The 12133-nt window shown below is 39.4% G+C and overlaps 1 protein-coding gene across 1 annotated transcript in view; it reads left to right on the forward strand.

Annotated features, from left to right (window-relative positions):
- The first annotated feature begins 1631 nt into the window (after nt 1-1631).
- The window catches only part of LOC115631305 (transcription factor hamlet), a 33457-nt gene continuing 22955 nt past the window's right edge, over nt 1632-12133 (forward strand). The window contains exons 1-2 of the mRNA XM_030528020.1: nt 1632-1726; nt 5878-6470. Of these exons, the coding sequence (XP_030383880.1) occupies nt 1699-1726; nt 5878-6470 (621 nt within the window). The 5' untranslated portion in view covers nt 1632-1698. The remainder of the gene's footprint in view (nt 1727-5877; nt 6471-12133) is intronic.

The raw sequence follows: 12133 nt of genomic DNA on the forward strand, positions 1-12133 counted from the left end.
AACAAACAAACAAACAAACAAACAAACAAACAAACAAGCAAACATGTCGGTTGGTCCGTTGATCCGTCTGTCGGTCGCTGGTTGGCTGCCTGGCTGCCTGGCTGGTGGTGCAAATGAGATAGCAAGCTGTGGCAGAGCAGCGCAGAGCGATGCGTATCAGGCATTTGTGTATCTGTATCTCTCGTTTTGTGTATCTGTGTATCTGTATGTGTGTGTGTGTGTGTGTGTGTGTGTGAATAATGAATGCGAAGATGTGCACGCCCTATTATCCTGGCCATGGCTCCTCCCCAAAAACTGCAGCAGCAGCAGCAGCAGTAACAACAGCAACAACAAGAACAATGACTGTCGTCTATCTGTGCGTCGTCAGCGCTCGTCTGTGTATCTCTGAGATACATAGCAGCTGCGTTCGGCTGCTGCGCTGCTGCTGTGCTGCTGTGCTGCTGCAGCGCCGTTCGCGTCGCTGCCAATTTCTGATAGGAAAATGTTGCCGAGCTAAAATAAGTGCCGAGCTGCTTGCTGCCTTATATACATATATCTCTATATACATATGTGTGTCGGGGTGTGTGTGTGTGTGTTTGTTTGTTTGTATCTCAGCCTGTTATGTGCTTATCCTTTTGTGGCTAGACAGAGCCGCGCAGCCAACAACCAGCGGCAAGTCGCCTGCAGGCTAGCTGGCTGGCATCCTGGCAGCCTCAAAACTTTTGGTTGCATTCGTATAGGAAAAACGAATATGCGCTTCGGCTATTCAAGGCATCAGTTCGGCTCTCACACTACCCGCTATGTGTGTGTGTGTATTTGTGTGTGTGTGTGTGTGTGTGTGTGAGATAATAATGCTTAGAAAACTGACACAGATTCCTTTCCACACACACATTCATTCTGCATTTGTGGCTGCCACATACATAACTGCAGGGTAGGCACAAATACTCAGACACACACACACACACACACACACACACTTGCAGTCGGAGAGGAGAGCGCAGCAGAGACGGTTGGCGTTGATTTTCATCCCCTGCTGTTTGTTGTGCGTTGGCAGATAGCATCATCATTATCAGCATCAGCTGGCGGCAGGATCATCATGATGAGGATGCCACCACCAGGGCTGCCAGCCAGCCAACCAGCTCATGCCCAAGGCAGCAGAAGCTGCAGCAGCAGCAGCAGCAGCGCTGGCAGCGACGTCAACAGCAGCAGCAACTGGCAAGCAGCCTGCCAGACCATCACTTAGCCCAGTCAGTTCGTAGCTGTGAGCTCGCAATCGCAGTCGTTGTGGCAGCCGCAGTCGCCCGCCACTCATACCACTCGTGCTTATCGCAACTTCGGAGCGCAATCACAGTCTCGGACTCGCTCTGCCCGCGTCGCGTATCCGTTGGATTCGACACTCAGTCTTGCGGAGACAACCGGCAGATAGAGACGAGACACACCGACACACAAAGAGAGCAACAAAACAAAAAGAAAGAACAAATATAACGGATTAAGGCAAATAATTAAATAGCAAAACACGCATACGCACCGAGGGCCGTTAAAACTTAATCATCGCACAGTTTTCGTGAACAAAAAAAAAAAACAGTCTTCAGTTAACGGGCCATGTCTGAACATCGCATACGAATGCACGTATTTTAAAAGCCAAATCGATTAATTGTGATATTGTTGTTACTTGTATTATAATTATTACAAGGAAAGCCATCATCGCAAGCATTTGCGATGTTATGCGATCGATTTGTTATGTCAGGTTGGTTCACCATAATGCGGAACAAAATATATATCTATATATATCTATACATACATATTATTAGTATGTTTGTGTTGTGTTCTAAACAGTGCTTGTGTCTGTACCGCGTATCTACATATATAAGTATTTTTATGGCGAATGCCACAGTTTTAAATTACAAAAGATGTTACTGAACATTTGTGAAAGTGCCGATTGAGACACATACCAGAGCAATGATGTATGCTCTGCATATCTGAGGCAATAAAGTTTTGTGTTGTGGCAAGAAACAATCCCTATTTAGTGCAAAATAACTGTGTAAATTCATATTTGCTCTTATGATGGACTCAAGGACATTAGACTGGTTTGCTTAATGTTTGAAGAATGATAAGAGATCGAAACGTGCTGAAAAGTTTTAATATTCTATAAACTCAATATATAGCTTATAAGCACTTTTGATGTTGCCAATCATTTCTATTACTAAGCATATATCCACATATTGTGAAGAGCAATTCATCGAAATCTGTACTTCATATACATTTTCACGTATTGTGGAAAGCATCTCATTGGAATTTAAGTTGAACACAAGCTGAATAGAGAGGCCAAAATAGAGAATACAAAATCCATAATAGTTAGAACTACTTCTCATTTGAATCTTTTGCTGACTAAAGAGACTGAGCTTGTAGAGTTTAAGGCAATTAGAGCCAACTGCTGCTTGGGACATAGGCAGGCGTTTCTAAACTAAACACATTAATTAAAATATTTATAAAATATGCATCGTTGTGTAAGAGGCATCTGTATAGTCCAATATGCTATCAATTTTAATTCTTAACGTTGTATTTTAACATTTCTATACTTGTAGATCCTTTTAAATCATGACTCTGGAATATAGATATAGAAAGCTTAAGTCAATATTTCAAATACAACTCTTAATCACACTGTTTTAAAAAGTTTGTCCAATTTTAGATTTCAACTCATAATGTTAGAAATAAATAGAGAAAATCTCGGCAATATTATAGTATTTATATATTTTATGCTCTTTAATAGAATATATTTTAAAAGACTTTACTTAATTGTCTGTATAATTAGAATTGGTTCATTTTTGTAACAACATACTCTGTTGTTGTCCTTTTCTTCCTCTTTTCGTCCACTTTTCTGCATTAAATTTAGTGTTCTTCCTCAAATTTAGTCACAAATACTAGATTTATTATTTATTCATTTAAGTATTTATATATTTATTGTATCTACTGTAATCTACTGTATAATCAGAGTTTGTAAAAATTGTTTACAAAAATTGTAACAAAACAGTAGTCCTTTTTTTTTCTTTTCGTCCACTTTTCTATCTTCTTCGTATCTTCTTCTTCAAATTGAGTCATTTATAATTTTTTTGTATTCCTAATGAGGTGAATATGTTTTATATAATCTATAAGGAGAGTTTGTTCATTTCTGTAACAACACAGTCATCCTTTTCATTCTTCTTTCATCCACTTTTCTCCATTACAAGTATCCTCTTTTTCAGATTTAGTCAACAAATTCTAGTTTTCTTAGTTTTTCATCTAAGTATTTATAATTTTCGTACTCTCTAATGAGGTAAACAGTTATCAGAAGGCTTTACTTAATCGACACGAGTTGGTTGATTTTTGTAAGCACAGTAGTTCTTCTTCTTTAGTCAACAAATACTGCCTACACATAGTTAGGAATTAAGTTGGTTTGTGCTATGAATAGTCTGCGAAAAGGGGACAGGTATGGCATTGGCTTTCTATTTACCAGACCTTTTCAAACTCATGCTGATGACATCAGGAAAACCCAATTGCATCCCAAAACTTTCTGCACAGGTGGGTGGGTGGATGGCTAAAAATATCTCTAAGAAATACGGGGGCTCCCGAAATCAAGTTAAAGAAAACAATAGTTAAACAGAAAATCGTTTTAAATAGAAAAACGATAGTGAGGGTCTGGTTGGCAAGCGGCGGCACTCGAGTGGGTGCGAAGATAGGCGGTTGCGGGCACTTGAAACATTTCGCTGGTCCGTGCGAAGTCCGCCAGGGGCTGATGCTGCCACAGTGCCGCCTTTGGTGAAAGCAAATAGCGTGTGCCACGCCGCCAGCACAGCTGAAAAGGAAAAAGGATGTGCGAAATACGGCAGGTTGTTGCAACGAATCCTGAAGCGAGACCGCAATTGGTTGCGGTACACGATTCGGTGTCGGTGTCGGTGTCCGAGTCCGTGGCCGTGGCCGGGTGTTTGTAGACAAGTTAGTTTATTTATTTGGCAGATACTTATCGCTTGCGTTTTGACAAGCGTTCTTGTGTTTCGATGCTTGTTTGCTGCAATATCTATTTCATTTTTATTTCGGGCCCCTTTCAGTTCCGTGTTATCTACCGGTTGTTGTACCTCGGACACTCGGCACTCGGACGCGTTGTCATTTTCTGTTTAACAGCTCAAATTACGATTTAGTTTCAAGTGTTTAAACAAGTCGCGGGCCCAACAACAAAGCAACACTAAACTAAATAAATAATCGATGCGTAATTTGTGCGATTTGTGGCGATTTGATGATTCCAACTGAAGAGTTGCGCTACTTTATGACGACTATAGTAGTAGGTGGGCTGTGTGCAAACATTCTGAATATCAATTGAATGCTCATTGAAAGACTGTTTGAAGATATGTTAGCTAAGCAGATGAAAATGTTGATTTCAGTTAAGGGGGATGTGAGATCCTATTGTACTATAAATGGATTTGTTACGTACAATGGATTTGTTACAGCTGCTTTTAAATAAGTCCAATCTTTGAAGATAGATCTAGACTCTGAAGCGCTTAGTGTGGCTGTAATGCAAATATATAATTTCAATATTTCCATGCTCAGCTTATAATTTGAAACACTTATTCGTATATTTGAGAACAAATTCTTTAATTTCCTTGCTCCTCAGGGTAGTTATATCTAAATTTTTCGCAATATTTAACAGAAGTTTGAATAATCAGCGAACATTTAAGTCCCCTTCTAATTTAAATGAATTCTTTGCAAAAGGATTCTTCTATTTAATCGTTTATGCCTGACAGTTCAGCTTTTAAGGCAAAAATTGAAGAGTAAACAAATACTAGTATTCTATTTCTATTTTATAATTAAATTTGAAATAAATACCTTATATATATTTCGAAATATTTATTTAATTCGGTTAAAACAAACTGCATATGATTGCATTTCAGAAGTAAATAGTTTGCCGTCTTTTTTAACTCATTTGCGGGCCAAATTATCTAGGATGTCATTCAACACAACCACTTTTTAGCAAATAACCGATCAGATAGGCAGCAGACAGAACAACAGATGGGTAAAAAAATATATATATTGATACAAGCTCGTTTACAGTGTATTGAATTTTACAACTCAAAATTTCGATTTAAAAGGCATTTTTTAAAAGCTCTAATGCTTTAAACATTTAACAACACTGTAACAATTTTTTTCTATCATATCGATAGCTCATTGAAAATGATTATGCTATGAAGAAAGCTAACAGAAAATAGTAATAGTAATCATTTAATTTAACGGATTAAGCGAAATCGGACACTTAGTTAAATCAACTCTTTCCCGTAATGATTAGAGCGCACCTAGAAGTCATAATAACCGGGCCAGTCGTACTCTCAGATAGGAAACAAAGCATTATCGAACTCGTCACCAGCAACAACAACAGCAGCAGCAGCAGCAGCAGCAGTAGAAAGTTTCAGAGACAAGACTTGGACTGAACAGGTCTCTGTAAGTGCGTGCTGGGATGAGTAGTGGACAGGTGTTGGTTCTGGCGATGTCAGCAATAGATAGTCGCTTGTCAATCAGCTGGCGGGTTAGTTGGCTGGAATTGCCAAATCGATGAGACTGAGACTAAGTGCGAACACGAACGATGACAACATCAACAGGCCTCGATTGTGATGCCCGATGGACAACACTAGATAATGCCAATTTTATTAGTAACATATAGGCGACGATTGTCAGCAAATGATATGACAGGCACAACTTAAGGCTTTATCTATTCTATTTATGACAACAGCACATATTGATTAGGAGTTTCCATTTTTCGGTGGTGCGACCATTCAAGTGTTGCTTCTTTTGTGGTTGGTTGCTTAGTTCGTCGAACGTCATAGTTTTTAATCGCTGATCTTAATTCTTCTTCTTATTTTCATTTGCTTGCAGTCCCTGGCGGCGACGATTACGCAGCAGCGAGCGATTTGCGACATCATCATCACCACCAGCCTCATCAGCCTCATCAGCATCATCAGCATCAGCACCAGCCTCAGCATCAGCATCAGCAGCACCTCCCGCCACACTCACATCTGCTGCAGCATCATCCACATCTGGATCTTGGCAGCGGCACGGCCCCGCCCTTTGTGCCGCCGCCCATACATCTAACAGCGAATGCTCGCAGCATGTCGCCCCACAATCCTTCAGCCACTGGCGCCACCGCCGAGGACTACGAGCGCAACTTGCCAGGATCAGCTGTAGCCAGTGCCCAACCCATGTCCTCGCCATCCTCCTCCCAGCCGGCGCCCAACCAGCCCATCACCCCACAACTGCCCAGCACGGAGCACATGGCACAGTTCTTGAAGGGACATCCGACGGCGGAGCGCTTCCTGCTGGATGTGGCGTGCCTGCGCGAACTGCTCTGTGATCTCGATGTACGTGATATGGGCGTCTATGCCAAGGGCAGCCTGCGCCGCGGCACACGATTCGGCCCGTTTCGGATGAACCCCTGCCGGGAGCCCAGCGATCGTCACTTGGCATGGGAGGTGAGTCAGAGAACTATTTACCAATTATTATCATAAGGTGCAGGCAATGTTGAAATTTATGGAGATATCCAATAGATAGCTGCTGCTTAAATGCTTCTTAGAAGAAACTAAACCTTGTTGGACTAATCGATAAAAAGAGAGAACAGCTTCTCATACCAATCGATATCAACAGGGAATAATCACTTAATTATTACGCAGAACATCAGAATAGGAAAATAGTGAGAAAGAGCGAGAACATGCTAGCTCCTTTGGTGGAGGTTGTTAAGCCCTTAAGGCATAAGAATATGATCAACCTTTCTGCTTCTGCCAGAAGATCTCGAAATTGGCGCAAAAGTTCTGCCCAACAAGGTCTACCTTTTTGCCGCTAATTACAAGTCCGGCAGCACCAGATGCTCGGGGAAACATCAAAAACTTCACATGTGTCGACACAATTTGAAATTTATATTGATTTGCTCAGACAAGCAAAAAATTTGCACACAAATTTTGTAATTTTCTTTATCAAAAACGAGTCAATACTAAACAAAATATAACTTTTTAGTGCAACATGCTTCTTTTGGAATTCATTTTAAGGGTTATTTCCAAAAAAGGAAGAGTTTGTGTGCAAATTATTTACATGTGGGGCCAGAACTGTAGTTACAAAGACAAACGGAAAATGTAGTTCTTCTGTTTTTATAGGAAATTTTTCTACGCTGCAGAACATTTCATAAGGTGTGGTCAGATGGTCAAATAATTTGCTCACAGATTTGTTACTTTTCAAAACATCATGTGTCTTTAATTAAAATAAGAATTCTATAACTAAATTAAACAAACATCTTTGGAACTACAACCGAAACGAATTAATGTGAAATTTATTTGTTTGACGCCGAAACTTAAATAATAATAATTTTCGAAAGATATAGTTTTCCTCATTTTGATGCAAATTTGCAATTTTCAGTTGTTGCTGTGCTGTGTAAATCATTGTCACAATTTAAGCTACGGTCACACATGCAAACAATTTGCATACAAATGTTTGTTATTTTATACGCATGTGTTGCCTTTGAAAAGTAATTTGCAAAAATGTTTATGGTACCATAAAATTCATTTTCCATTAAACTAACTACTTTTGTATGTCATTTTTGTAAAATCCGATTAATTTGCTTGCAAATTATTTGCCTGTCTGAACGTAGCTTTACCTTGACAACAGTTTGGAGGAAATATTGTTGTTTCTTCCGAAAACAGCAAGAAATATGTTTAAACAATTTGGCAGTTCATTTTTTCTTGAGGTATTTTCTTGATTTTGGTTTTCCTGCCTTTTTGTATGTTCAATTCAAATTCCACACTTGATCATAAGGCCCTCTTGTATATATATACTATGGCTATGCCTTATTCCGATTTAAAATTCGTGGACATGATGGTCAAAATAAACTAAATAATATCTACTAAAATATGGCACATACTTTAGTGCGGAAATGTATTTCCTCACATCAAGAGTCTTACCAAACATAAATCATAAAAAAGCACTCCATTATCATTTCTAAGTTCCGCTCAGACAACTCAGAGACCTTATGCGAGTGAGTAAGTGTGTAGATAAGTTGTGAGTCTTAGCAGCGAACGGAAACAGCAATACGAGGCCGCCACACACCATAGATATGATCAGCAATAAGATATAGCTATAAACAGTGTGTAGTTTGCAGTTATGGGCATAAGAAGACTTTGAAGCGACCATTGCTTGAGTTATTTGAGAGCTGAGCCTAGCATTGGCAAGAAGTTGTTGTCAGGCAATGTGATTGTCAGCCTAATCCTGCCAAGACACACACACATACACAGACACAGACATAGGCGCACGTGTGAACTAAAGGGACGAGCGAAGGCAGGAATAACATGTACGAGTGTGTCCTCTATTCATAACTTTATTAAAAAGAGGCGAACATTTTTGCACGGTGGCACAAACATGGCACAGTCAATGGGCAAGAAAAATATTTACGCGCCGGAGATAATCTCGAAAAGTGTTGGGTTCCACGCCACTAAAAACCAAAAACTAAAAACTGCGCGAACAAAACAGCTTCAAATTGCCTGAGGGCTGCTACAGATACAGATACGGCCAATGTATCTGTCAAAACGGAAATGTGAACGCAAAAAGTGCGCTTGATTTGAGGATCATCCAAAGGAAAAGGATCAGCGTGCCTCTGTTTCTGTATCTGCGTCTGTATCTGTATCTGTGTCTCTGTGTGTGTGTGTGGCTCGAGTGGCAAACAGCGTCTGAGGAACAACAATAATATTGTTGCAATACCTGAATGACACTCTCTATGGCTGTTTTAGGTAGCGGTATGAGGCCTCTGTCTAACAATTGTCAACAGCACTAGGCGCGATAATTTGATTGGATTGTCTGTCAGTTTGTCTGGCACGGGAGGGAAGGGAAAAAGTGTCAGTTGACGACTGAATGACTGTTTGGCTGACTGGCTGACTGACTGACAATCGATCGAAGGGTTTTTGCGCATGTGCCGCTACCACTGCCGCATCGTCCCAAACTAATTGGAATCATCAGCAGACCTCGAACTTAAGCCTCATTTAGGGTACACTTTGTGTGGACTTAGCCCTGGTGCCTGGGATTAGGCCCAACCGAACCGGAACCCACATTTGACTGACAATTGAGCGCACACATACGAGTAGCTGCTCCGGCCGGCTAATCAAATCTATTTCCAATCGTTTGATTTTCCACAGCCCGCCACCCAAAAAAAGAAAATGCGACCATTTTTTTGTGCGAAAATTGCGCAAAAATCGCTCACTACTTCTTTTTTAACGGGATTAAATTTCAAATGGAAATTCGAGCTGGGCTCGCTAAAGGAAAACCCCGTGAAAAACCATGAAATGTGCACACATGTGAAAGGCTTAACGAATAGGTTGGGAAAATGTGTGACCGATACTCGCAATTACAAACGCTGGCAATCATCATCATTTGAAGCCACTAATTAAGAATTGAATCAATAATTGAATCGCCGAATCTTCAATGTTCTAGATAGGTTGAAAATAATCTTTTTCGATGTAATCAGATCAGAACTAAAAATAAAGTAAAATAGGCTGCTCTACCTATTTTGTTAGTTAATTCATTATTTCATTTCATTGCATTTATTTATGACATGTTTTAATGCTGATCTTCATTTGTAGCCACTAGAAAAGAACTGTATCAGTGATTGAGGTACCGAATCTTCAGTATTCTAGATAGGCTTAAAATAATCATTAACGATATAATCAGAACGGAATTGGTAGAATAGTCTGTTTTATCAGTTAATTCATTATTTCGTTTCATTGCAAAGATTAACATTCATTTATGACAAGTTTTAATGATGATTTGAATTCTTTCATGTTTTAAGGCACGTTTTTCTTTTTAAAATTACTTGTGGACTATATAGCACTGATAAAAAAGAACAGTGCAATAAATACCACTGCGTTGAACGCAATGGTTTATACGATTCGTTGCGCAATAAAACTTTTCAACATAGATATTTTTTTCTTATTTGCAATTGGAGCTCAAATGGTAGGGAAAGAGAAGTACAAGCACTTCAAACACGCTGCGAAAATAGATTTGGAATGCCGAATTAATTTAAGACTAAAATCTTTCTAGAATTTCCATATACCCGTATCATGTATTAAAAAAGCCCAAATTTTTAATAAAATTCCATTATGAAGCTAATAATTATACTTTATGATTTCTTTCACGATAATGATTGAAAATATTGGCACAATTGCAATATATATAATCTTATGTCAAATTAAGAGCTTGTATCATTTGTGACCTTTGAATTAAAAGTTCAGTTTATAGTTATTTGCATTCCTTTAGTCCTTAATACTACTAGTCTATATTCAATACTGCACAGCAGACTCTTGTAAGTTTTGTTTTGCATATTAATGTAGAGAATTAATTGTGCTTATAAATAAGTATTTAATAGTTTATTGCTTAACGTGATTTGATTCTCGCTGCTCGTGATTTGTTATGCGTGAGTCGAATTTTGTAGACGCGCATCATTGGCTAGGAAGTTCAATCCATTCCCATATCTCACACACACACTCAAACCACAAATATTCGCAGCTTCCTACATACATATGCATTTATATAGATGTGTATATGTGTGCGTGTGTGTGTGTAAGTGCACTTGAATTGACTTTTTTAACATAATAATTTTATTTTTTGCTTGCATAAGCCACGGCGCGCGCACTTCAAACGTTGTTAACTTAATTTTTGGAGCGTGCAGCACATATGCTCTTCGCCTCACACTCTCCCCAAAACTCTCCACAGAGTGCAGACTCTCCCACTCAAGAGGGCGCACACACGCACACGCACACGCACTCGCAACTCACCCACCACTTAATAAAGAAGAAAAAAAAGAACAACAACTGCAAAGCGCCGTTTTTCCAAATGACTTGATAGACAAGAGCAAGCGCAAGAGGCAAGAGGCTGTGTAGACGAATGAACGTCGACAAAGACGTCGACTGCAGCAGCAGCAGCATATAGGCAAAGTCATGCAACAACAACAACAACAAAAGTTTGTGCATTTTGCCAAATGTGTGTGAGTGTGTGTGTGCAGTTTGTTTAGCGTTCAACGTCTAAGGCGCTGTTTATATTTTTTTTTGGGCAAGCCACAGTTGGCGATTTCTGTAAATTATGCGTGTTTAGCAGTGCATTGTTGTTGTTGTTGTGGTTGCTGCTGCTGCGCTGCCCGCGCTGACGTTTGTATTTGTATACAAAAACTGTCGGCGGTTTTTGCTCACTTCATTCCCATTCGTTGTTGCTGTTGTTGTTGACCTTGGCAGGGGCAGACTTGAGGGCGGCGTCTTGCTGTGCTGTTGGGCTTTGTGTTACAAATCGCCACGGCAAGTGATATTTGGGTTAATTCGAGTGCCGCGTTCGCAACAAGTAGTTTGCATTCTTCTTCTTGCGTTTTTATTGGCTGCCTTCTACGAGTTTTCTTTGTTGTTTTAAGCTAAAATTGTTGTTTTAGAGTGGCTTTGGGCGTAATATGTGCATAATTAAGGCATTTCCTCAATATACATGCTTGGTATGTAGTTGTAAAAGGCTTCCATTGAGAGACTTTTCAAAAAAACAGTGCCATCGCGATAGGTCGGATTAACATTTCTTTATCTGGATGCTTTGTTTATTCAATTTATTTCTGGAATTTCACTTTTTGTATGGTTTTGAATCCCTACTTTTGAGAAAAAGTAACACAGTTAGCTCAAATAAAATACATATTCACTTTTAAACATCGTTTTTTAAAGATTTATGAACGCGTCAATAGCTTCTCAAAGGTCTATCCTTAACACAGTTTTTAAAAATGTTTCAAAAACGATTAACACTCTGTTGATGAGCCACGTTTTACTGTACATCCGAGGAAATGTTCAAATATAAGTAGAATTTCTGATACCCTGCACACACACTTTTTCCGCTACAATGCAAACGGAGCCAAAATTTCGAATAAGTTTAAATAAGTTTTAATTAAAATTTCTCATCTGCTACCTTTTTCAAGGAGAAACTACTTTTCAGCCACGTCTGCTACCTTTTCCAAAGACGTGCAAGTATAACAGTGCAAATAGGTTTGTGTCTGAGCTGTTTGATGTGCAACTGTTATAATTAGAACAGTTATGCACGTTGCAGACACAAGATGGCGACAGCTGCTCCTTTTACGGATTGG

Source organism: Scaptodrosophila lebanonensis, unplaced genomic scaffold (genome assembly GCF_003285725.1).
Source record: "Scaptodrosophila lebanonensis strain 11010-0011.00,11010-0021.00 unplaced genomic scaffold, SlebRS2 tig00001412-arrow-pilon, whole genome shotgun sequence".
Taxonomy (NCBI): domain Eukaryota; kingdom Metazoa; phylum Arthropoda; class Insecta; order Diptera; family Drosophilidae; genus Scaptodrosophila; species Scaptodrosophila lebanonensis.